Consider the following 26,259-nt stretch of genomic DNA (forward strand, 5'->3'; position numbering starts at 1 on the left):
TTTGCAGTGGGGGTACAGTCTCAGAGCCCAAGTCTGTGTGCTGAGAGGCAATCGGGAGCTGAACGTTATAGCAGGGAGAAGGCACGGAGCCAAGGGAACGCAAGATTGTGTCCTTCCCTGTTGGGCAGTTTGGCAGTTCCTTGGGAACTCTGTCAACTAAAGATGAGTTGGAATTCAATGAGCACCGTGGCTAAGTCATTTAGGATGATGTCTCAGTGTCCAGTCTAGATCGAGAGGCCTGGGTGGCCCCAAGGGATGAATAAGGGCAAGCCCCTGTCCTTGAACTAATCTCTGGGTAGTAAGACTTTGGGGGTTGAATGGGCTGGATATAAAGAAAACTAAGGATGTATTTGGGTCTGAATTCTCTAGAGCAGCACTGTGTTAGTCTAGGTTGACTAGAGAAACAAATCCAGGGAGACGCTCACATGTGTATAAGTAAGAGCTTTATATACAAGAGCAGTTGAATATTGAGAAAACATCCCAGCCCAGTTCAGATCAAGTCCAGAAGCCCATATGTTTGGTACCAATCTACAAAGTCCTTTTCAGACTCAGGAAACACCTGCAATGATGCCGAACACATGAAGACCACAGGCCAGAGGGTGGAAAGTCTTCTGGCCCAGTGGCAGTGTAAGCATCTCAGTGCTGGCAGGGATCTCCACATGGCTCCTCCAGCTCTGAGGCTCTGGCTGCCATCAGCCTGTCTCCAGGTGGCTTGTCAACCAGAATGTCTCCCAGTGACTGAGCAGAGAGAGAGAGCGTTTCCTGCCTCCAAGGATTCTGCCTTCCTCCCCCCCCCCCTCCAGAATCCTCAAGAGAAGGCATGCCCACACAGAAGCCTCATTGGCTATGACCTGACTGACAGCCTGGACTCTTAATGCTCTCAAATGAACAAACGATTATATAATGACCACACGCACTGCAGCATGTTTGACAAAGCTGACTGCTTGGCTCCCTTGGAAGATGACCCAGCAGATGTCTTTGGTGTTGCTGGTGGTAGGTGCCCTCGGTCGGTCTCACTCCTGGCGACCCTCTGTACCACCCTGCCCGCTCTTGCATGGTCTTCACATTGTGCTGGTGGAGCCCAGTGTAGCAGCTGGGCTGTCAGTCCGTCTCACCGAGAGCCTCTTTCGCTTTCACCACTCCTTCTCCCATGACTGGCCTCTGCCGATAACATGCCCAAAGAAGGTGAGACCAAGGCTACCTTCCTTGCCTCTCAGGAGCACCCCACTGCTCTTCTCCCAAGAGAGAGCTGTCTGTTCTTTTGGCAGTCCATGGTGCTCTCAGTGTCCCTCGCTAACCCCACAGTCCCAGGGCCTCGATAGCTTTCCTTCACACTTCCTTTTCAATGTCCAGCTTCCAACTGCAAACATTTCTCTAGGCAACATGATTTAATACAAAAAAGCACTAGATCTGGGGCCTGACACTTCCAACTAACATGGAGAGATCAAGTTCAGAGATCTCTGAAACGTGCATTCCTTGTCTGTGACATCGAGGTAATGCCACCTCTCTCACATGGCTGTTTAGGCTCACTGCCATTGAATCCATTTGACTCAAAGCAACCCTGTAAGTCAGAGGAAAGTTGCCTGGTGGGGGTCTCTGAGACGTTTTTCTTTATGGAAACAGACTGCTTCAGCGTTCTCCCCAGGAGCTGCTGTGGGTTCTAACTGCCAACCTCTAAGTTAACAACACTTGACCCACCATACCACCCGAGCTCCTATTGGTTGCCTTTGGAAAGTCAGGTGTGAATAAAACTATGTTTGAAAACGTGTGAATCATAAGGTGTCTTACGTACAAAGGTGGTGATTATCAGTCCTGCTCTGGGATCATTTAAATGGAACTTGCCCCACATTGTACTGGTTACAAAAGATTTGCTTTTAAACGTGGGCTCACCTTGCTCTTTGCAACCAGATCCCACATAGCAGGAAATATTCTGTCTCAAGAGAAAAGGGCCGGCCACCCAGGGGAGCCCACAGCATGGCAATAGAAACGTTTCCGGGAAAGGACCAGGAACATTTAACCCAGGCCCAAGTGTGGGATGTGAATTTCCTGTCATTAAAATTTTTACATGAATGAGTGCCCACAGTATCCATGCAGTAGATACCCCAGGTGAGTCCCTCAGCTAATTATCAGCTTGTCTTGCCATATTAAGTTTGCCTGTTCACATCGATGAACCAAGAACGTCCTGGTACCCCTAAGCAACTCTGACAGTTTCCTGACCACCTCCAGCTTTCTAGTTAACAGAGTGGTGCTGCCAGTGGGGTAGAAATGTTTTCCGGGCTACAGGAGGTGGGAGAGAGAAATTAGGACTGTGGACCTTCATCGACGAGGAAATCCCACTTGGCTGACAAGGTGTTTCTGCCCACCAGTGAATAAATCAGAAAACACATTGGGGTGAACAGGAAACTGTTAATGAGCCTACAGCCAAAGGAAAATGAGAGAGAGAGAGAGAGAAAGACCTCAGTTTGATGTCCATTTCAATTCTCCTATTTCCTGGAAATCGTAGTCAGAATCTCACTTCTTGGCAGAGTGCTTGGTGCCCAGGAGCAGAAAGCAGTGATTGGTTCTCTCACCGTTCAAGGTGTGGTTGGTGGGCCAGTGACGTTGGCACCAAGTTCAGGGTGATGTCTCAGAAACTGGGACTCACAGACCCTGCCCCAGACTTCCCAGTCAGCAGCCCCTGCCATGCATCAAGCTCCCCAGGCAGTTCCTGCCCACAGGAAAGTTTGAGAGGGCCGGTCTCCTCCTAAGTCTGTAGGTCTTAGAACCTCTAGTTCAGCTTCTTGCTTTCAGGCTGGTCAGTTATGGCCATCCCAGCTTATGGAGGAAACATGAAAGACCTAAGGGGTGTAAAACAGTTGCTTCTAGACACAACATCCAGCTACTGGGCCAGCCACTTCAGGATCTCCATTCAGTCTCTTTGTGTTGCCCCTTTGAGAGAGTGGATTTCCCAGCCTGTGTTTATGGCTATGGCCTTAAGGGAGACCAGACAGACTTGACGCAGTCATTTTGTCATTTGCTCTCCAAACTAGGAAACACGTTCATGTTCGCAGGACTGTTACCACTTTGCCTGGAGGAAATGTTGGTGCCTGGGATAAATGGCATAGACTTTGGAGCTCAAGAGAGAACTATTTCCAAACAGGTTGTTGTGTCCGGGTCTCGCTGGGACAGGGCAGAGGGGGGCTGGTGCACTCACTAGAAGGGAGAGATGTCACTCCAAAAACACACAACCCAACTTACAGGATGTGCTGTCCTATATATTAAAAAAGGTACTGTACTGTACTTAATTTAGTCCTCCATACAGAGGGTCATGAATATGCATTCTGACTAAGAAAGTTATTTCTTCTCACAGCTCTGTGTGGTGCTGCAAGCTAAGCTAATCCCCGTGGTTAATTTTAGTCCAGGTCTAGAGGGTCTATTTTAGAAAAGGTCACAGTACAAACTGTAACTCATTTAAGAGAAGAAGGCACCAAAGAGAACAACATCATTTAATGACCCCTTCCCTCCCTCCAGATGACAATCGTGTTGATTATTTGGGGGATTTAGTTCCACTTGCAGGTAGTGCTGTTACTGATGAAGTGTATTTGATCTCTACTATGTGGTGAAAGGAATGAGAGAGTGGGGGGACCTGGGCGGCACCCATGAGCTGCCTCTCTATGAGGTACAGGGTGGGAGGCTGTCATCTATTGACATTCTACTTGTAGACCCTGTCTAAAAGAGATTACAAAAGGGAGCTTGGAGATGAGAGAGGTTGATCTGATATGCTGCAGCTCTGGAAAAACAGAACAGAAGAGGTCCAGGACTAGGACAGAGTGGGGTCACCATCTGTCCCCTGTCAAGTCGCTGATTCTAGGATTCTGAGTGCTGGAGGACCTTCAGGGGTCTTTTGTTCCACCCCCTCCTTCACAGGGAGGGGTATTGGTAATATTGGACACCCCTCTTTCACAGGGAGGGGCATTGGTAATATTGGAACCATAAAGAAGTGCCCCCTCTCCCACACCAGGGCTTCAGACTGGAACATGTGACCTGACTCTATTGTATTAGTCTGGATCATCTAGAGAAGCAAAACCAGTAACATTTCTATGTGGAAAAGAAAGAAAGTTATACCAAGAGAGAATAGCCCACAAAGTCACAGAAGGCAAGGACAGTCTTGCTCAGGTCTGTGGGTCAGAAGACAAATCAGGAAATAGGCCGGAGGAGGCCAAGTCAAATGGATCCAAGGTTGGTAGACACCATGGCAGGCTGCCAACAGCTCCCAGGTCAGCAGGCAACATAGCAGACTGCCCGCTCCAGTCCCAAGAAGCTAGATACAGGATCCAGGCCAGCAGGAAGAAGGGAAGGGAGTGACCATGTTTATATATATGATGTAGTCCATGCCCTCAACGAGACAGCAAGAGACCGTCACCTCAATAAGACATCAAAGGGCTTCAACCTGAGTCAGGCAGGGATTTCTTCCTTCAACTGTTTGAGGGTTCACTGAAATCCCATCATGGAGTTGTTAGGTCACATCTTGCTAAACTTTTGAGAATCTTGACCCAGCCAACTTGACGCAAAACCTAAATATCATATATATCTGTCTATCTCTGTCATTATTGTTAGGTTGGGTTCTCCAGAGAACGAAAACACAGTGACGCTTGAATGTGTTTGGATATAGAAAGAGAAGGGGGGGGAGGGAGACTCCAGATAGGGAAAGATATGACAGAATAACAATGTATAAATTACCAAGGGCACATGAGGGAGGGGGGAGCGGGGAGGGAGGGGAAAGAAAAAAGAGGACCTGATGCAAAGGGCTTAAGTTGAGAGCAAATGCTTTGAGAATGATTGGGGCAGGCAATGTGCAGATGTGCTTTATACAATTGATGTATGTATATGTATGGATTGTGATAAGAGCTGTATGAGCCCCTAATATAATGTAAAAAAAGAAAAGAGAAAAAAAGAAAATGATTAGGGCAAAGAATGTACAGAAGTGCTTTATACAATTGATGTATGTATATGTATGGATTGTGATAAGAGTTGTATGAGCCCCTAATAAAATGTTTTTTTAAAAAAGAGCACCAATTTAAGGTGACCACTCGTGAGAATTATGAGTTGAATATATACATATATATGAAACTTGGTGAATAAACATTTCATTAAGAATGGGATTCTTGAAAAACAAGGAGCTGATACCAAGGGCTCACATAGAAAGAAAATGTTTTGAGAATGATGATGGCAACAAATGTACAAATGTGCTTGACACAATGTATATATGTGTGGATTGTGATAAGAGCTGTATGCGTCCCCAATAAAATGCTTAAAAATAAAAGAATTGGAATTCTGAAAAAAAAAGAAAAAGAGAAATGGCTTACATAGGTATAGAAGTCAGCGTAAGACCATTGCAATTCAAGTTAGATTTCTCCAGACTTCTATAGCTGTGGAAGCCAACAAACGAAACAGGATGCTAATGCAGAGGTGGGGGAGCACAGGCTGGTGGATGCAGAGGTAAATGAATCTGAAGTCAGCCAGATGAATCCACCATCTGTCGTGTGCTGACGGCTTCTGGGATCAGCATGCGGCACAACAGGAAATCAACAAATCAGGCACAGGGTCCAGCTCCAGCAGAAGGGAAGGACCAAAGAGGAATTGGTTCCATGCAGTCACTCTCATACAAAAGCCACACCCTCAAGCAGGTGCCCTAAGGCTTCAACCTGATTGATAGGTTTGGTCCACCTATGCCTTTAGCCAGGAGTGTCTACTGGACATAACCCTTCACATACTGGACGTAACCATCATGGTTATCCTCAAGTCAAGTCTGACTCATGGCTTCATCATGTGTGCAGAGTAGAACTGCTTTATAGGTTTTTCAAGGTGGTGACCTTTTGGAAGCAGATAGCCAGGCTGGCATGACACCTCTGACAGGGTTGAGGTGTTCGAGTGGCCAGCCTTTCACTTAGTGGTTGACCACTTAACTGTTTATACTAACCAAGGGCTCCTGTCTGCGTATACCTATGGATGGATCCATCTGTATCTCTATGTGGGATCAATGGTGGAACGGTAACCACAAAGCTCTAAGTTCAAGGCCACCAACTGCTCCATGGGAGAAGGAGGAGGCTATTGGCTCCCATAAAGGGTTCCAGTCTCATATAGAGGCTCGAGATAGGGCCTCTATGACTTCATAACAGTGGTTTGGTTTGCTTTTATATCAGTAAAAGATGCTTTAGAATAGATAAAATAATTTATAAATTATTAAGGGTTCATGAGGGAGGGGGAGTGGAGAGGGAGGGGGAGGGAAAAAAGGAAAATGAGCTGATTCTAGGAACCCAAGTGGAAGGTGAAGTTTGAGAATGATTAGGGCAACAAATGTATAAGGGTGCTTTACTTAATTGATGTATATATGGATTGTGATAAGAGTTGTATGAGCCCCAATAAAATGATTTATTTAAAAAATCCAAATATGTAAAACATTTCAATAAAAAGCAATGCATTTTTGAAAAAGAAATGCTTTGCAATATGTTATTATGAAGAAGGATTGATAAAATTGATTAAAGAAATGTCAATGCTAAAAAAAAAGAATATTACTGTCCAGCAGGACTTGTCCCATGATAGAAGAGTTTTATAAATCCATATCAGGTAGCTATTAGAGCACTTTTAATGTGCTAATGTGGCTGAAGAACTACATTTTTATCATTTTAATAAATGTGTATTTAAATAGCTAGATGCAGCTAGTGATCACCATACTGGCCTGTACATACATGTCTAGAAAGATTAATACTTTAAAGGAATGGACGTGGGAAACATGAGTGACTCCAGGGCAGAATGTAGACTCCAGGATATAAAAGCTAAAGGTCTGATCCAATGGTACATCCGAGAATCATCTAGAATGCCTCAGAAAACTAAACCTGCCTGGACCCAGCTCAGAGATACTCATAGAGAATGCCCCAGGCGAGAGCCTTTTGGTTCACACTTACTACGCACTGAATTGTGTCCCCCCAAAAGGCAGGTTGAAGTCACAACCTCCAAGCCTGTCTAGAAATGGAGGTTTTCTTTTGCTATGCTAATGTACCAGTACCAGAGTTGGGTGGGTCCTAGACCTCATCACTTCTGAGTGGTGTGTTATAAAATGAGCAACATAGACTGAAACGCAGTGGAAGACAACATCCACATGCACTTCCCTCTATAACGCCCAGGCATGCCCAAGGCTGGGGACAAATTCAATTTTCCTCTTAAGACTGATGCCTCGATATGGGTGTCTGGCCTTCCAAACCGAGGGACGATGAACTTCTGTGCTTTAAAACCACCCACTCGTGGCATTTGTGTTACAATAGCTGCAGGCATCAAAGGTACGCTGTTTGACTGAGGCCTCTTAAACTCTCTAGTGGGAGGATCCCGCCAGTGGCAGGAAGTGGCAATGCGCTGTAGGCAAGGTTTGTAGCAGCCTGCGCAAGGCGTGATGGAAGGGAAAGATGGGAGGAGATTGCAAAGTTGAGTAGTGAAAGGTACCAGGAGTAGTTCGTTCTCTCTCTCTCTCTCTCTCTCTCTCTCTCTCTCTCTCTCTCTCTCTCTCTCTCTCTCTCTCTCTCTCTCTCAGTATGAGTGTGCTCATCTCACTGGGGGCTGACTTTATTCTTCCCAGAGCTGAGCATTGGCTCAACACATTTCTTGGCCAATATGCAAGCCTTCAGCCCCGGTAATGTTATGGTGATTGAACATCAATCACTATCGCTTCACAGATGGGGCACTTCATCGGAAGGAAATAGCGAGGCTGCAGCCATCTGGGCCCACTGTCCATAGGATGGGGTGACTCACTACCAGAAGGAAGGAGCTCAGCCTTAGAAGGCCCTCTTCACACTACATGACTTCAGGAATCCCTTGGACAATCTTAGCGGCTGCTACTGGATGGCAGGCCACCAGGGGAACTGTGATTTAGACCCAGCCGATGACACCACATGACTCCAAGAAACCATTCATGGTTCACAGTGGAGAGAGAGAGAGAGGAAGAGCTTTTAAAACTTAAAAAGGAAAATCCAACGTAGGCTGGTTTGAATTTGACACCTCCCCCTGAAAAAAAAACAAACTCCAACCTTTCACAAAATAATAAAAATTTACTCCTCTTCTTCCTATAGTGTAGGGGAAGGTCTCTCAAAAGTTGAGAGCCCAGGAATGTTGATTGGTTCCCGGGAGAATGGGATGCTGACGTGTGAAGAAGAATTTCTCTCTAGTTAGTTGTGCTCCACCAGCCCCCATAGGACAGGTCACCTCCGCCTTGGGGCATTTTCTCCAGGTCTGCTGTTGGCCCTTTCTATACAAACCTTCACACCAGTAGTGATGTCTCCTACGTGTTGGCACAAATCCCCTTGCCCATGGCTCTCTGGAGCTTTCGTCACAGTTTCTAAGGCTGAGCTCTTGTGGGCTTCCCTTTGCCTCTGCCTTGCATACACAGGCCAGTGGCCTCCGTTGGTCACTCACCAGTTTGGTTACTAAGCTCAGTTTTTTTACTTATACCAAGTGCTTGAATAATTTAGTATTTCACAGAGCATCTGCCATCTCCCTGGCTCTAATCCTTCCCATTTATCCTTCTCAACATCTTTTGTGTTGGGGATTGGGGTGGGGGGAGGGGGGAAAGGCCTAACCTCTCCTCTTGTCTCTGCCAGAGAAGGCCTCATAGCACAAAAGACTCATATCATAAGTCCACACAGTCTTGTCAGGATAGTTTTCTAAATACCCACAGTTCCCTGAGAAGAACTCTCCCGCCACTTGTTTGCCAATTGGTCTCACTGAGGCGGCTAGTGTGTCACTGTGATGCTGGGAGCGATGCCGCTGGTCTTTGGAGCACCAGCAGGATCCCTCAAAGTGGACAAGTTTAAGCAGAGCATCCTGGTGAGGAAGAAGAAATCGACTATCAACTTCCGAGAAGTTAACCACTGAACACCCTGACAATGGAAGCAGACCATTGTTAGATACTGGAAGCTTCACCAATGGTAGCAGAACACTGTCAGACGTGGTACCAGAAGAGGAGCCCCTCCGGTTAGGAGACTCAAACACTATGACTCAGGAAGAGCTGCCTTCTCAGAGGAGCATCCACCACAATGACAGGGATAAAGCAAAGATGCCGGGACCTTTATTTGCAGAGGGGCACTACTCAAAATGAGAAGAAACGGTTGCAACATCTATTAATAATTAAAACTTGGAGTGTGAAAATTAAGAATCTAGGACGATTGGAAGTAGTCAAACATGGAGGACATGAAGATCACTATTGCAGGCCTCAGGGAGCTGCCAAGGCCTGGCCCTGCCGCTGTGAATCAGAGAGTGATGTGGGATACTGTGCTGGGAGTGACATTCAAAAGGAATGGGATCACATTGATAGTCGCAAAGGACATTGATATCACATGCACGTAAAGTTTGGCGGAAGATCATCCAGCATTGGGTGCAGCCGTACATTGACAAGAAGCTATCAGGAATTTGGTCCATATTCCATGGATGGCATTGCTGGCCCCAGATGGACCTTGGCTGAAAGCAAAGAATACCAGAAAGATGCTTCCTTGTGTCTTGTTGGCTATACAAAGTCGTTCAACTGTGTGGATCATAACAAACTATAGTTAGCCTTGAGAATGGGCCGTCCAGAAGACTTCATTGTGCTCGTGTGCAACCTTTACCGGGGTCAAGAGGAAGCTGGGCAAACAGAACAAAAGAATACTGCATAGTTTAAACTCAGGAAAGGTGTGTGTCAGGGTCATATCCCATCACATACTTTTTCAATCGGTGTCCTGAGCAAATAATCAGAGAAACTGTACTGTATGAAGAACTTGACACCAGGACTGGAGGAAGGCCAATTAACAGCCTGCAATATGCACAACCTGACTTGCTGAAACCGAGGACTTGAAGTACTTACTGATAAAGGGTTACAGCTTTCGGTTTAGAGTTCAACTTAATTACAGAAACAGAAACCCCAATCCTCACAAGTAGACCAAAAAGGAACATGGAGATAAATGGAGAAAAGAATGAAGCTGTCAATGATTTCATCTTGCCTGGATCCACAAACAGTGCTCATGGAAGCAGCAGTCAAGACATGAACACATTGCATTGGGAAATCTACTGCGCAAGACCGTTTTAAAGTGATGAAAAGCCAGGGTGTTCCTTTGAGGACTGAGGTGGGCCTGGACCAAGCCATACCATTTTCATTGGCCTCGTGTGCATGTGGAATGTGGACACTGAATAAGGAGGGTCAAAGAAGAATGTATGCATTTGAATTGTGGTGGCAAAGCGTGCTGACAGTGCCATGGCTGCCGTGAGAATAAACATCTCTTTCGCAAGAAGTAGTCAGCATGTTCAGCAGGATGGCGAGACTTCATCTCACGTACTTTGGACATGTGAAGAGAAGCCAGTCCCGGGTGAAGTAATCCTACATGCTAAGGTATAGGAAGGCCCTTGACAAGATAGATTGACACAGTGGCTGCGACAATGGCTTCAAGGACACGAACAGTTGTGAGGATGGCACTGGGTAGTGTTTTCGTCTGTTGTGCACAGGGTGACGGTGGGTGAGAACTGCCTCAATGTCACCCAACAACCCTATGCTGGGCACTATGCTAGATAGACTATTGTAAGAAGACTGAGCAGGAACCTTTCCACTGGAAAGAAGAAAAGTAGCAAAATAAGAACTGAAATGTGGGACATTACAAGTGACCAAATAGAAGTAAACAGAATATGACGTAATATTATGAACAACTCTATGACAACAATCTGGATAACTAGATGAAATGGCAAATTCATAGACACACAGCCTTCAGTACTGACACAGCCAACCAAACTGACTCAAGAGGAAATTAAAAGTTCCAATAGATTCATAACAAGTCAAGAGATTGAATCAGTGAGTCCCAGCTACAATAATAATCACACACACACACACACACACACACACACACACAAAATCCTGGGCCAGATGGCTTCCCTGGGGGATTCTACCAAATGTTTAGAGATGTATTGATGCCAATACTCTTTAAATGTTTTTTTTTTAAAGAGAAGGAAATGATATTTATCCCATGAAGTAAATAAAATTTTGACACAGAAACTAACAGACACCAAGGAAAGAAAGCTGTAGGTCCATACGATTCATGAGGATAGATGCAAAACTCCTCCGCAAAGTGCTAGAAAATAGGACCCAGCTGCATCTTTAAAGAGACCCCACCCCAAGCAGGCTTCATCCAGGAATGCAGGGCTGGTTCAACATTAGAAAATCCATCAACAAGGAAGATGAACATGTTCTAGAATTGATGGTGGTGATAGCTGTACAACTCTTCTCGATATGATTGAATTATTGAATTGTATGACATGTGGATGAAGGGCCAATAAAACTGCTAAAAAGAAAGAAATGTATATTTTTAAAAGAAGGAAAATCAAATCCCTGTAACGCATCGATAGAAAGGTGCCATGTTTATCCTTATGGTCGGTGCTGCCGCCACTTCACACAGAAATGCTAGCTAAGCCTAGCATCTCTCTCTGCCGGTCATGGGACCCTCTCTCGCGTGTCTGAGATGGTGCACTTCACATCCAGAGGAATGGCAGCACTGACCACGCTCCTCCTCAGAGTCGTTCTTTGGATGCTCCCACCCAGTCATTTGGCAGGAGTCTTTCAGTTCACCCGATGCAGCCACCGGCATGCATTTTCCTTTTGCTTGGTTCTGTTGACATGGCAGGTCACATCGACCAATTGTCTGGTGCTGAGCCTCCGTGCACTCCTGGAAGAAAGCCTGCTTACAGCTACAGTCATCAAAGCAGCTTGGCACCAGTGCAGCAGCAAACACACAGACTGATGGAATGGAGTTGAGGGTCCAGAAATAAACCTCCACTTCTATGGAAAACGGATTTTGGACAAGCGTGCTAAGTCCATTTGATGGAGAAGAGAATCTCTTCAGGAAGTGATGCTAAGAAAAATGAACCAGGGTCCACGCCTGAAACCAGTGCCCCCCAAACAAAGTCAAACAGATTAAAGACCTAAGTGTGTAGAACTAAGACCACAAACTTTAGAAAGAACAAGCAGGGGCGATTCTGTACGGCATCTGAGCTAATCACAACATCACAACAGCAAAAGACAAAGAGATGAAATGGCATAAAACTTTTGTTCAACCACAAACTCTACCAGTTTAAAAAAATGTTTTCCTGTATATGAAATCCAAGACAGACACATTTACAGAGATAATAACTGAATTAGTGGCTTACTGGGAATACAGCCACTGAGGGGCAATGGGAAGCTAATACCTGTGCAGAAGGAGGAAGACACTGCTCTAATACGGGTAGTAGTGCTGAGTGTACAACCCCTTTTAATATGATTGACTATTATATGTGCAGGGTATGTGAAGTATAAGCCAATACAATTATTAAAAGACAAAAACCAGTCCCAAAAGGTGAAAACACAAACTACTGACAGGGAGACTATCTTTGGAGATCATGTATTGGACAAGAGCCTAATAACTAAAATATATATAAAACTTCAATAGCTTAATCACAGTAAGACAAACAGCCTTCACCCAAGACAGTCCCATACCTAAAATCTAAAAATAGAGCTACCATATTACCCCCACATTCCATCCTAGGTGTGTACCCCAAGACTCAAACAGAGACTTGTATACTAATGTTCATCACAGCACTGGTTACATTAGCCAAAAGGTTGAAATAATCTCTATGTTTCTCAACAGATGACTAGATAAACAAAATACGCCACATACCTATAATGGAATATCAGTCATTGGAAAAACAGAGCCGTGATCATACAGCATGCCTGGAGCTGGAAGACATGATGCCGAGTGAGATAAGCCAATCAGAAAAGAGCAGATATTTTGTGACCCCCTTTATATAAAAAGATAAGAAAGGGCAAATGTAAAGAGAGCAAAGATGATTCGTGATTACCAAGAGTAGTGAGTATGGGGGAGAGAGGTTAGTTACAGTTATGGAACTATTGCGTTAATGAAGGGTAAAGTTGTGCAAATTATTGTAGTCATCTCAATGAGCTGTACAGCTGCTTTTTAAAAACAGTTGACCTGGGAAAGGTGCGATAGATGTACTTAGTACAACAATAATTATGAAAATGGCTAGCTACAGAGGCTGTTTATGTAAACCATAAACCTCATGAGATTTGTTTCCTTGGTTTTGTCATTTTGGATCGTGGATTCTTGGATCCTCCCAGTTAATTGCTCTAATAACATCTTTGGTGCGTTCTATTCTACTGTCTAGATTGATGTAGAGTTCCTGGGGTTTTAACATGTTACAAGTAACCACCCAAGACAAAAGAATTGCTCTCACCACTGGGCAGAAGAGAAGAAGCGGGAGAGTCAGAAACAGGATAAAGAATGAGCGGCTAATTGCCTTTATCAAGAACACCTTGTTAGCCTGAGATCAGAAGACCTGGATGGTGCCCAGCTACCATTACTAAATATTTTGATCAAAAACTCAGTGGAAGAATCCTGACCAAAAGGAAAGAAAATCTACCGCAGAATTTAAAATTCTCATCAACTCTAGACTTTCTGGGGCCATGGTGAAGGTTAAATGAACCCCTGTCTGGAAGTTACATAATCTCGTGTCAATTTGAGAGAATTATGGGTGAAGGGGTGGAGTCCAGTCTGTCAATTGGATCATAGCCAATGAGGCCTCTGTGTAGGAATAACCTTCTCCTGAGAACCCTGGGAAGTCCGATTTTCCTCCTTGAAGGCAGGAGACATGTCTCTCTCTCTCTGACTTCCTGTGAGACAGCCCTGAGGAGAAGCCACATGGGCCTATCCTGATGCAGCCCTGGAAGCTGGAGAAGCCACATGCCAGCGCTGAGATGCCTACAACACCACGAAATCCAAAGACTTTCTACCCACTGGCCTGGGATTGTCCTGCATTCAGCATGGTTGCATGTGTTTTGTGAGTCTGAAGAGGACTTTATAGATTGGTATCAGACATATGGGCTCATATCGGATTTATGGGCTTAGGCTGGACTGTGTTGGGATGCTTTCTCAATGTACAATTACCCTTTATATAAGACTGTCTCTCGTACACATGAGTCTCCCTATATTTGTTTCCCTGGTCTACCCGGACTAACGCACCCTCAAACTATAACCTGTTAAAACCAAACAGTAAGTTAGCCTAACTAGGGGGGAAAAAAGTCGTCTTTGAGTATTATACTCTTTCAAGAACTATCTGTATGGGATCAAGTTAACAAAAACCACTCCAAAGATTAGGAAGGAGTTTTAAACCAAAACACCAGCCCCAATGCTGCCGAGTTGGTGCTAACTTATGGCGATCCTGTGGAATATTTCTAAGACTGTTCTCTGGGAACTTGTGCTGCTGCTTCAACAAATGCAGGGGATAGTCCAGCCCAGCCTGCTTGGACTCTTATGTGACAGGCTGGCTCTTTCCTCCTAGAGGGGATCCTGAATACGAGAGAGAAAGAGACCAAGACACTCATTTTTCAAAGAGACCAAGACACTCATTTTTCCTGGGAGGAGCGCTTGGTGCGTTGAGAAAGGTTTGTGGGTCTTGCCAAGCTACTGCCCACCTGCTTCCTGTTTTAGTAAGTCAGGTTTGCATGGAACCTGACATGAACGTCTTCATTCATGTGTGGTCTGCGCTTTCATGCGGCAGAGGTGGAGTTGGGACAGGGGCCCTGTGAACCCACACAGACCACATGTTTCGATGGCCTTTACTGGGGACAAAGAAAAGCCAGTCCCCATTGTAGTGGCTCCCTCTCCGTGGCCTGAAGGGTGGCCCAGATGGAACCAATGGAGAGGAGGGAGCGTGGTGAAATGCCCATGGGGCCCTGTGGAGGCCAACAGCAGGGAAACCATGGACGTGAGTCCTCACTAGCCACTTGTGTTGGGTTCTGTAGGGATTGACAAATGATTCCATCCGAAAGGTAAAGAAATATTTTAACCTTAGTATATATTTGTAATTTATTTTATCTATATTTCTTCCTGGGATGGGCGTTGCTGACAAGACTATGGACTGTTTGCCTGTCTGCTCTCAGGAGTAGCCTGCTTTGGTGATTCCATACCATGGGCACAGACCTTTGTGTGCATTACCTTGTTTAATGGACACAACAACTCTGTGACATGAACACTAAGGTTTCTGTTTCACAGATGACAAATCTGGAATGCAGGAAGGTTAAATAACACCCACGGTCACGGAGCTGGAGTTAGAGCCATGATGTAAAGTCTGGTCTCTTTGTTACCAAAGCCAGCACATTGTACATCATTGTTTACAGATATGCTTATCACAATGGATATATGTATGGATTGTGATAAGAGCAGTGAGAGCCCCTAATAAAATAAAATTTAAAAATAAATGAATAAACAAGTGTTTATAAAACTTGGAGCTGGGAAATCAGCTGCAAACTTCAACTAGATTAAAAAACAAAACAAAAACAAAAAAGTCGAATAAAAAAGTTCAGAGCGCATTACATGTAGTATGGGTATCTTAATAAAATTAATTTTTAATGTGTAAAAATATTTATTTGTACACACATTTTTTAGGTGCTCTGGTGGCACCATGGGTTATAATTTGGGCTGCGAACCACAAGGTCATTGGTTCAAGTCCACTAGCCACTCTTCAGGAGAAAGATGGAAGCTGTCTGGTCCTGTAAATCATTCTAGCCTTAGACACATTATATAGGGTCACTTTGAGTTGAAATCAGCTGGATGGCAGGGATGGGGCCTCAATGTACACAGCACTTAGTGTCATAGCCCAGTCTGGAAGCAAACGTGCTCTCCTTGGGCAAAGAGGGGGGGATGGATGGAAGGGAAATATAAAGAGAGGACGAGATAGAGGAAGAACAAGAGCTAGAGACGATGAATGCGGCATGAAGGGGACAGGAGTTGGGGGATACCCAGGGCAAAGGGGAAGAAGAGGGTTGGGGGAGATGTCTCGAGGTGTTCTGCCCACCAGTCAGCCAGTACTTGCTCTCACACTGGAGACTCCCCAGGATCCTGAACTGTTGTCTTCTCAGCAGATTTTCATTTTCAGGTACATTCTCATTCTGTGACCCTCTTGTCATTCTGAATATGAGTCTAATAAAGGTATGCATTTTTCATTAAAAACAACAAGAAGCATGGCCTTGTTTCTGGAGCCTGCACAGACTAACACAGCCTCTCTGTGTGCAGATTTCATCTGGCGCTCAGCCGAACAAGATGAAAGTTAAAGACACGGGGATGGCTTGAGATTCCCCAACAGGCCCTTTCCTTCTCAATGGACAAAGGCAGCTTTTATTGTATGTCGTCTATGCCTTTTGAGCTGACCAGCTTGGATTCCACTGTACTGCCTTCTCTGCTTTAGTGGGAACCTATAGATCCATAGGTTTTAAAGTTTCCCATTGCTGGGGAGTTCTGTGTCCATTAGGAACTTTATTTTTCAAAGGATCCTAGAATCTGCTAATGGATAGCCCTTTATTACAGATGTAGAAACTGAGTGAACCTTGTATGATGCTTACCTATATACAGAATTTCCCAAGGATTAAGTAGCCCTGGTGGTCTAGGGGCTACCAGCTGCATGGTGAGCAGTTCAAAATCACCAACTGCTCTGAGAGAGAAAGATGAGGCTTTCTGCTCCTGGAAAGAGTGAAACGTCTCCGAAACCCACAGGGGTGGTTCTTCCCTGTCCTACAGGGTTGCTATTAGTCGGAATCGCTGTGGCAGGGAGGTTGGTTTAGTTTCACAGGAATGGTATAATTGCATCTTCATGACTCCCCTGCTTTATTGCCCTGAAGCCAGATTTTCTGGAGAAATTAGGGCTCAGTAAGTATAAGTCCTTTGCCCTGATTCTCTTCTAGGTTAAAACTCTGACTCACTGACTCCAAATTCCGTATATTTTTTGTTAGAAAAAAATGGGGGTGCTGGTGTTGCAGCAACTAAGTGCTGGCAGGGCTTGCGCCTACCAGGAAGAGAGGGCAGGCAGTCTGGTAGCCCATGGGAACCCCCTGGAGCAGTTCTACGCTGTCTTACAGGGTCACGGAGAGTCGGGATTGACTCAATGACCACGGGATTTGTTTCAGACAGAAATGAACAACAATCACATGAAAAGAGGGGTTCTGTGTTGCAGTTTACAAGGAGAATTTTGTTAGAAGACAAGATGGTACAAAGGCTAAAACACCTACTGTGTTTCTGTAGTTGGGCATCGTTTGATCATTTCTTCCTTTCCCTGCCCAAGGGCATTATTTTCTATCTAGGTCTCTATTAGCAAATTAAGTAAGCCTGGTGCACCATGGGTTAGATGTTGGACTGTAAACTTCAAGGTCAGTGGTTCAAACCCACCAGTAGCTCCTTAAGAGAACGATGAGGCTGTCTGCTACTGTAAAGATTTATAGCCTTGGCAACCAATTAGGGTCCCTATGAGTCAGAATCTACTCTAAGACAGTGGGTTCGGTTTGCATTTGTATTAGCAAATTGGAGCAGCTCTCATGGCGTTTTTTAGTGATCCATTTGGTAGCCTTTCTTGTCGGAAGGTTGTTAAGTCCAACTTTATTTGTAGTTACTTAGAATGCTGCATCCTGTTACTGCATGGGGCGTCACTTCTTAGCATTGGCCTGATTTTCTTTTTGAAATAATATGCAGCAATGGGAGCAGGACCCACCAACCAGAGGGAAGTCCATCTCAAAAGCCTTCATGGCCTGTTTGGAAAAAAAATTGCAAAGTTTCATGCTGCTTCCCAATATGCCATCGTTATATATCGATTGTATCCATATCTTTTGGTCTCACTGCCAAAGTTTTCTTTTAAGAAATTCTTGGGGAAAATGTTGCCCCAGCTCCGCTCCAAGTGCCGCTACTGAAACCTCCTGTGGGTTGTGTCATAGGGTCCTGCAGCCAGACCTTCTTGCTTCGCTCCTGCCCCCATTGTGGGTAGGTGCCTTCAGGCCAACTCCTGGTCACCCCATGTCCGAGAACGACATACCTCTCAGTCCTTCCCATCCACACAGATGGTATTGTATGTGAGCCCATTGTGGTAGGCACTGTGTCGATCGCCCCTTGAGGATCTGCCTCTTGTTTGCTAATCTACCATCTTACCAGGCCCGATGTCCTTCTCCAGGGACTGGTCCCTCCTGACAACTTGTCTGCAATAAACACGACAGAGTCTTGACAACCTTGCTTCGGAGGAGCATTCTGGCTGTACTTCTTCCAGAACCGATGTGCTTGTTCTTACAGCAATCTGAGGGATATTCAGGAGTCCCTGGCAACACTATAATTCAAAGGCCTCGATTCTCTGTGGTCTTCCTTTTTCATTGGTTAGCTTTCACTTGCACGAGGTACTCAAATCACCTCTATGATACCTGAGTCCCCTCATTTGTCATACAGGTTCATGTCTCCAAATGTACAGCTTTCAAACCAGATAGTCTCTTCTTGTTTCGTGGCTTTGTTTGCCCCCCTGCCAATGGTGGGGTCACCCTTCTATTCCTCTGATTTTTCATTATGGGACATTAATTACATTCAACCAGGCAGTACTTTCGGGACGCTAAGATTCAACTCAACGCTCCTGGAAACCTTTGTCAGGGCAAACAAAACACAGCCTCTGTGGGGAAGCATGGAGGGACCCTAAGCTCATTATAATCTTAATAACGGCTGGGACCTGGCTGCAATTTGATTTTTCCTCAGAGATACCAGAAGACCCACTGGTAGCTGAAGAGTATTATGCTGACACATTTGACTCCTGTTCCGAAGAGAGTGAGGAAGAGGATGGACCCGTGTTCTCAGGGCCAGAGGAAGAGGTCAAGGATGAGGAGTCCCAGCCTGCCTCCAGAGCAAACCAGCAGGTAGGTGCCGTAAGAACAGAACTGACCAAACTGTGACATCCAAGAGAAGAGGGTGGGGGGTTATTGTGTGTGATAACGGCTCCACGAAGCTTTCCACGAAAGAAGTCTTTGATTCACAAGGTGGTGGGGGGGGGGGCAGACAGAACCCTGTGGAATTATGAACATCTGGCCAGATGTGTTAACGATGGCATCAAGCCTGCCTAGCCTGTGGTGAAAGGAGATCATACTCGCAGGAGGAAGGTGAGGTGCCTGCAGAGGAGTATCACGTATCCAGCTCCAGACAGACCCCAGATTGCAGATGAGGTGCGTTCCCAAGTCTGTTTTTAAGCCCCATTTGGATGAATCAGAGCGGTTAGGTGTGGTTCCTAGCTAACATCAGTTAGTCGGATGTTTGCCTTATCCAAAACCAGAGTCCACGTTCATCTGCCGATTCCATATCACAATGGCCCTACAGGACAGAGTAGAACTGCTCCCTGGGGTTTCCAAGATTGTCAGTCTTTGTGGGCTCAGACAGTCTCATCTTCCCCCCTCAGAGAGACTGGTGGATTCAAACTGTTGACCTTGCAGCCCATCAGGGCTTAGTTTATAGCATATAGAATATCATGTACCTTTCTGGGCATGGAAAACATTAAAGAAATACTTTCAGGTATGCTTTGTGTAAGCCATTATGTTAGAGAAACAAAACCAGGACACTTATGATTTTATACATATTTATATACATAGATATATACAACATAAGAATAAACAGGTAATTAGTATATAGAGCAGTACAAATTGCTCAGGGAAACTCACTTCCATGAGACAGTTAATACACTGGCAGTCCTTCAAGTCTTGAGGGCCGCTGGGTACAAGTCAAGGAAGCAGACAGCTGAGTCCTCTGTAGAGCAATTCAGGCTATCCGGCCACAGGCAGCAAACAGCAAGGCAGGTCACCAACAGTCAGCCAGATGACAGGGTCCGACAGTCCCCAGCTCAAGCAATGTATACTCCAGTAGCATGGCAAAGCAGGTCTTGAAGGAACCCCAAACTACAGCGACACAGTTCATGGGTTGGGTGTCCCACAGGTAGTGTAGCTCGCAAGTTGAGGCAGAGAACAAGCTAAGGCAGCCACACTCTGGTCCGCTCATCAAAAAGCAAGAAACAAGAAAGGTGAGGCTCACTGAACCATTTATCTCTCTGCCCTTCCGTTAATCCCACATGTGTTCATTGGGCAGGTTGGCACAATAAGCCTATCTATCACAGCCATCTGTACCATAATGATACAGAACGCCGACTGCTACTACTGTTTTGAGGCACATCCCCTGGTTTTCTTATGGAAAGCCATTGTATGTACTTTGAACTGTCGATGCCCTAGGCTCTGTAGAGCTGCTTCGAAGCCATGGGTTGTGTGTAAGTTGAATATTGGTCATCTCGGGACTGCCCATATTGAGTAATAGAGCGTCTTTTTGGCAGCGTGAAGGGGAATTTTCCCCTGGTTTCAGACTGGTGTTAGACTGAGGCATCATGGCCCAGTGTACAAAAATGTGTGAAGACTATCCCGGGGATGAGGCCCAGGGACCCTGGGCTTAGATGGTGCTGTTTGCAGCCACTTGCAGCCGCTGAGGGACCGTCCTCACATGTGGGCCGTCCACCGAGGCATCGCCCTCCCCGCCTGGTGCTTTCTCTCTCGGACGTGCGTGGGACGGGAGAAGAGCAAGAGGGAGACCAGGATTAACAAGATGCTCTGGGACCGTTTGTGCTCAAATACCACATTTTCTTCTTAGTCCTGCGCCACATAACCTCGTGCACCCCAATCTTCCATAAGGCAGGGAAGCCATTCATAAGCCAGGAACCACAAAACCCCTAAAATGAAAGTCAATGGAGGGACACGTGAGCCAATGGGCACCTAACCGGGAGTGGCTACTGAGAGAGCGGAGGTTGCTCATAGTCCGCCCAGCCATGGCTAACGCCGACGAAGGCTCACCTATAGCACTCAGCAAGTCCGAGGACTAACCAGTGGCCTCCCGTTCTGTGTAGCAGGCGAGAGAGGCACTGAGGCGGGAGCAAGTCGAGAGAAGGTTGAGAGAGAGAAAAGATGGGGGCTCGCGGCGGTAAATAGTCTGGGGGGCAGGTGATGAGGAAAACACATACATAAATGCTGAGAGAAATGCAGTGTGAAGCGGGGGAAGAATTGGGAGATGCCAAATCAAAACATTTTCCTTGCATCTTTTTCTTGTTTGCCCCTAATGCGCTCTGGAGCAGCCATGGCACCTCTGGCCACAGACTGACGATATAATTTCTGTTGCTTGTGTAGCGAGCACACTGTCCTCTCAACGGAGGCAAATCACAGAAGGCGCCTCTGTGGGCTATTTATGTCTTCTTTTTTAAAGGAGTCCTTGTACTGTGGAGCCCTGATGGTATTCTGGTAACGTGTTGGGCTGTGTTGGAAACCACCCGCAGCCCCCAGGAGAAAAGACCAGCCCTTCTACTCCCATTCACAGCCTCAGGCCAAACTGACTCACTGGCAGTGAGTGAGTGTGTTGAGGTACTGTGGACGAGGCATTGGGTTGTGAAGCACCAGGTCAGTGGTTCAAACTTGACAGCTGCTTTGTGAGAGAAAGATGGGGCTGTCTGCTTTGGTGAAGATTTTTCATCTCAGAAACCCTCTGGAGAGTTGCCATAAGTAGGACCTGACCCAATAGCAGTGAGTGGTTTGGGGATGTGATTGCAAACTGGGCAGCCCCAGGGTGCGGTGGCTTAAACACTTAGCTGCCAACTGAAAGGTAGGTGGTTCAAATCCACTAGTCATTCCACTGGAGGAAAACAGGAGAGTGTGCCTCTGCAACCTTAGAAACACGGCAGGCACTTCTCCATCCTGTGAGTTGAATGAGGCAACGGGACTGGTTTGGGTTTAGGCTGCTGGTTGCAAAAACACAGACTTGATTTTCCTCAAAGCATTAAATGCTAAACTTCACCCCCTGCAAATATAAACCTTAAAACATTTCTATTATAAGATAAACTAATTCAGGGAACTCCATAAATTCAAATGGCAAATACTCATATTACCCGCCGAAAAACAGAATGTTGTCAGCCATGGAAAAGCTTCTTTCTTGGCACGGTGGTTTAAACACGGGGCTCACATGCCAGACTGCCTGCATCTGAATGTGCCTTTGTCACTTACAGGGTAGTTGACTTCGTGCCACTTGAGAACCTTTACCGAATCAGCAAAATGGGTGACTACTGGTCCCTACCTCATCGAGTGGTTTTGAGTATCAGACAATCAAGGTGAAGTCCTTGACACAGAGTCCAGAATTTGATCAAGGGATGAGCGATTAGTTGACCATGTGATTAGGAATTTACCCAGCCATCGTGTGACCTCTGAATGACACCGCCACAAACAGCATTTGAATGAAAAGTGGGCATGGACACTAACGGCAGAAAGGACCATCCCTTCTCAGTTCTTAGAGCAGATGACCACAGCGAGGACACCGCTTTCATCATCAGAGTAATGCATCTGCCACAGGTTATGCGACAGCTCGAGGTTGCTTGTAAAGAACCGATTGGGCGGTAGTCTAAGACCTCTCACGTGTAATGGCAACTTAGCTGTTGATTACTTATTCTTCTCCTTGCTTTCCAAATGAGGAAACTGAGTCTCAGAGACAGAAGCAGCCTACCCACAGCCACGCATCCAGGGTAGGCTCAGAACCAGGTTCCAGGTCCAGGTCTGTCACACTGGCCAAGGTTCCTTCTCCTCCCTGGCATAAGAGAAACAGGGGTGGGGACGGCAGCAGAGTAGTTTCTATTGCTGGTAGCTCTTTACCATCCCATTTATTTCTCCTCCTAATTTGATAGCCCCACCACCACCACCACCCCTGCCAGCCTGCTTCTCCAAAACTGATAGATGTGGAGTTGTGAACAGTGTCGACTCCCCTTTCTGGGTGATTTTATCAGCAATGCACAAGTAACAGCTACAGGAAGCAATGCTGAGCCCCCCTCCCTTTGGCTTTGTGAAGCGGGCTGTCTTGTGACCATCCCAGCCTTGCCCGAGACATCCCTACCCCGACACCAGCCCCACCTCCACCGTGGAGTGTGCCAGCACCCACAGAGGTGGTCACCAGAACTTGCCTTTTGTCTTTGTTGACCCTCCTCCTCCAGCTGGGGCAAATATCCCAGCTTCAAAGCCCAGCAGTGGGCTTCGTTGTGATTGGTGGCCGAGTCCCTGGCCACCCTTTTCTGCAGCAGCTTCTCCAAAGCCCAGTTTTATTAAGCACCTAATTGCTGTTGGCAGTCAGTTGTTTCTCTGCAGAGATAAGCAGGGCATCAGTAGCCTTGTTGGTGACAGCCCATTATCAGATTGTTGATAGCTCCTCTGGGCTGGCTGTGGACACCAATCAGAGTTTGCCTCCAAGCTCTCCCTGGCATGGTAGGCTGTTTACCACTGCCATCCTTACCTGCTTCTTGGAAGTATGTGTGAAGCCTGTCACTGAACTGTGTTCCCAAAGCTCTCATGGGCATTTTCTAAGGGCCCCAGGCTGATGCCTTTGTCTAGTCACTTCTGTACTTCCCCTCACTGCCTGGGCCCTCTCTGTCCTTTCACAAACAATTCATAGCCCAGGTGTGCCAGTAATACACAAGCAAGGGGTAGACCCTGACGGCCAGGCAAAGGGCACCCCAAGCAGGGCCGGTTACGTAGATGTACCTTTCACCACGGCCTGTTTTAAGAGAGCTCGCCAGGTCGGTGGTGCTTGTGCTTTTTAAGGTGAACACCTTCGAAGACCCATCTCTCCAGCTCCTTCTGAAGCTCTCAGGACTCTATCAACAGAGTCTTCCGTGGTTTTGAAATTTCCGCGGCATCCTGAAGCATCAGGAACCGTCTTCTGTTTGGAGCATGGCTACAGAAGGAGAGGGCGGTCTGGAAGTGGAGGGTGGGGGTGGAGACAAGGCCTAAGATTCCACTGAGGACTCAGACGCTCAGATCCCACCATCATCAGGACAGACAGGAGCCTCTAGGACCAGCTGTTGAAAGTGGGGCCATCCATGTCATCAAGTTGTAATTGGTGGGACAACGTAACAGCCAGCCTTTCCAGAATGTTCCTTTTGTGTCCAAAGGAGCCCTCATGGCACAGTGGCTTAAGGCTCAGGCTCTAACCACAGGAGCAGCAGTCCCAACCCACCAGCCACTCCAGGGGAGAGAGATGAGGCGTTCCACTCACGTAAAGGTGGACAGCCTCAGAAACCCACCGGGGCAATTCTACTCTGCCCTGTGGGGCCCTTGTGAGTCAGAATCCACTTGGTGGCAGCACTTTGGGTGGTTTGGGTCATTCTGGGCCGAGTCCTTGAGATGCTGTGCCAGTTCAGGTCCGTTGGGAAGCACAGGACAAGACTTACAAACGAACCAGAAGTGCCTGGGTGCTAGGTGGGGAGAGCCTCAAAGCAGGAGAGAGGATGAGCAAAGGTTCAGACAACAGCACAGTTCTGAAAGTCTGGGCCAGGCAGACGGGGCCCCAGGGCCGAGACTCCTCCCAACAGACAAGTCTGTGTGGAACAGACTCCTCCCAACAGACAAGTCTGTGTGGAACAAGACGGACCTGCCTCCAAGGAGGCCACTGGCTGTGTCAGCTGACAATACCCCGTGAAGCAGGCTCTCTCTTGGAGAGAGAGAGATCCAAGAAGTCCCTCTAACACAGTGGTTCTCAACCTTCCTAAGGCCATGACCCTTTCATACAGTTCCTCATGTTGTGGTGACCCCATATGTGGGTGTATCTGCATGTGGGCGGACCCGCCTGGAGACAGATAGAGGAGCGGTGTCTCGGTTCCTAAGACCATCGGAGATAGTGTGTTAGGCGGCCCCTGTGAAAGGGTCATTCCACCCCCAGGTTGAGAACCGCTGCTCTAAGGGCCACGAGGCATTGTTCCATTTCATTTTTGCAGCCCCCTCTTTGAGGTACGCATTCTAGTCAAACGACATTAAACTAGAATTTAACGGTCTGGAATTCAAATCTGGGAGCAGGCGGAGAGGCAAGTAAGGAAATGAGTTTGGGAGAAAGGAAGAGAGCTTCTTCCGAGTTTGGGGTTTTAGGAATTCCAGGCAAGTCTGCCTGACATTTCTTTCAAAAAGCAAATGCCCCGGAGGGAGTGAGAATGAGCTGAGAGCTATCAACCCAGTCACCACCCATCCGCCGTTTCTGAGGGTGTCTTGCCAATTGCAACCCCTGGTGCTTTGAATTAATGCTCTAGACTTCGTAGTGATGAGCGATCACAGGACACTCTCCCTAAGGGCTTCCACCAGCATCTCCCTTGGGTGCTCAAGCGCTTGGGAGAAGAGTCTTCTGATAAGCGATTATTTCAGTGGGCACTGACATTTAAACCCGGCACCCTGGAATGATGGGGCTGCCGTGGTATCTTTATTTGCTGTAGGAGGATCCGGAGATGTCTTGAGGCAAAGCCACTTCTCAAAGGCAGACAGTCCGTGAGAAGCAGAGCTAGACTATCAGACTCTATCGTGAGTCCCCGTTTTATATTCCTTTCTCTGCACAACCCCGATTCGTCCTCCTCACTGAGGACTCGGGAGAGAGAGTAGCCTGAGGGGGCCTTGAGTTAGCCGTCTGCTCCTCAACCCGGGCCGCTCGCCGGGAATTTCTGAGTTATGTACAAGGCAGCAGTCTGGGAAATTGGTAGGTTGTGAACATTTTTTTTTAAAGGTGAAGAAGAAGAGCCACCCACCTCTCCCATCTGTTGTGGGCTGCAGATTTTCTTCCTCCTCCTGGCATTGCGGTGGGCCCTGGGGACGGGGTAGGTTATGCGTTGGGTGACTAACTGTAGGTCAGCAATTCAAAACTACCGGCCTCTCCGAGGGAGACAGATGGGACTTCCTACTCTCCTCCAGAGTTCCAGTCTTGGAAACTCAGTGGGCAGTTGTACTCCGTCCTGCAGGCTCACCACAAGCACTGTTAAGTCGGGATGGACTTGGTGACTGTGAGTTTGGCTTGGTGTTTGGTAGGGTTGGTGTTAGACTGCGAGCAGAAAGGTTCAAGGTTCGAGGTTTAAACCCACTAGCCCAGCAGTTCTCAACCTGTGGGTCGCCACCCCTTTGGGGGTTGAAGGACCCTTTCACGCAGGTCACCTAAGACCATCAGAAAACAACTATTTCTGATGGTCTTAGGAACCGAGACACCACTCCTCTATTTGTCTCCAGCCGGGCCCGCCCACATGTAGATGCACCCACCTATGAGTACCCGGCTTGAAGACTGTTACCCATGCTACACCGTGCTTCAAGACAAAACTTCATTTATTTGTCATTAGAAATACATAGTTCACTATATATAATGACATATTATTTTTGTGAGTCATCACGATGCTTTAATGATGTTCAATTTCACCATGAAAAGACATCCTACCTGTCAGATATTTACATGACGATTCATCACAGTAGCAAAATGACAGTGATGAAGCAGCAACGAAAGTAATTGTGTGGTTGGGGGTCACCGCCACCTGAGGAACTGTATGAAAGGGTCTTGGCACGAGGATGGAGCAAGA

General features: G+C 46.7%; 1 protein-coding gene across 1 annotated transcript in view; it reads left to right on the forward strand.

The window, feature by feature from the left end:
- The window catches only part of NEK11 (NIMA related kinase 11), a 280,892-nt gene that overhangs the window by 162,155 nt on the left and 92,478 nt on the right, over window positions 1–26,259 (forward strand). The window contains exon 13 of the mRNA XM_075547896.1: window positions 18,588–18,745. Coding sequence (XP_075404011.1) covers window positions 18,588–18,745 — 158 coding nt within the window. The remainder of the gene's footprint in view (window positions 1–18,587; window positions 18,746–26,259) is intronic.

Source organism: Tenrec ecaudatus, chromosome 4 (assembly GCF_050624435.1).
Source record: "Tenrec ecaudatus isolate mTenEca1 chromosome 4, mTenEca1.hap1, whole genome shotgun sequence".
Taxonomy (NCBI): Eukaryota; Metazoa; Chordata; class Mammalia; order Afrosoricida; family Tenrecidae; genus Tenrec; species Tenrec ecaudatus.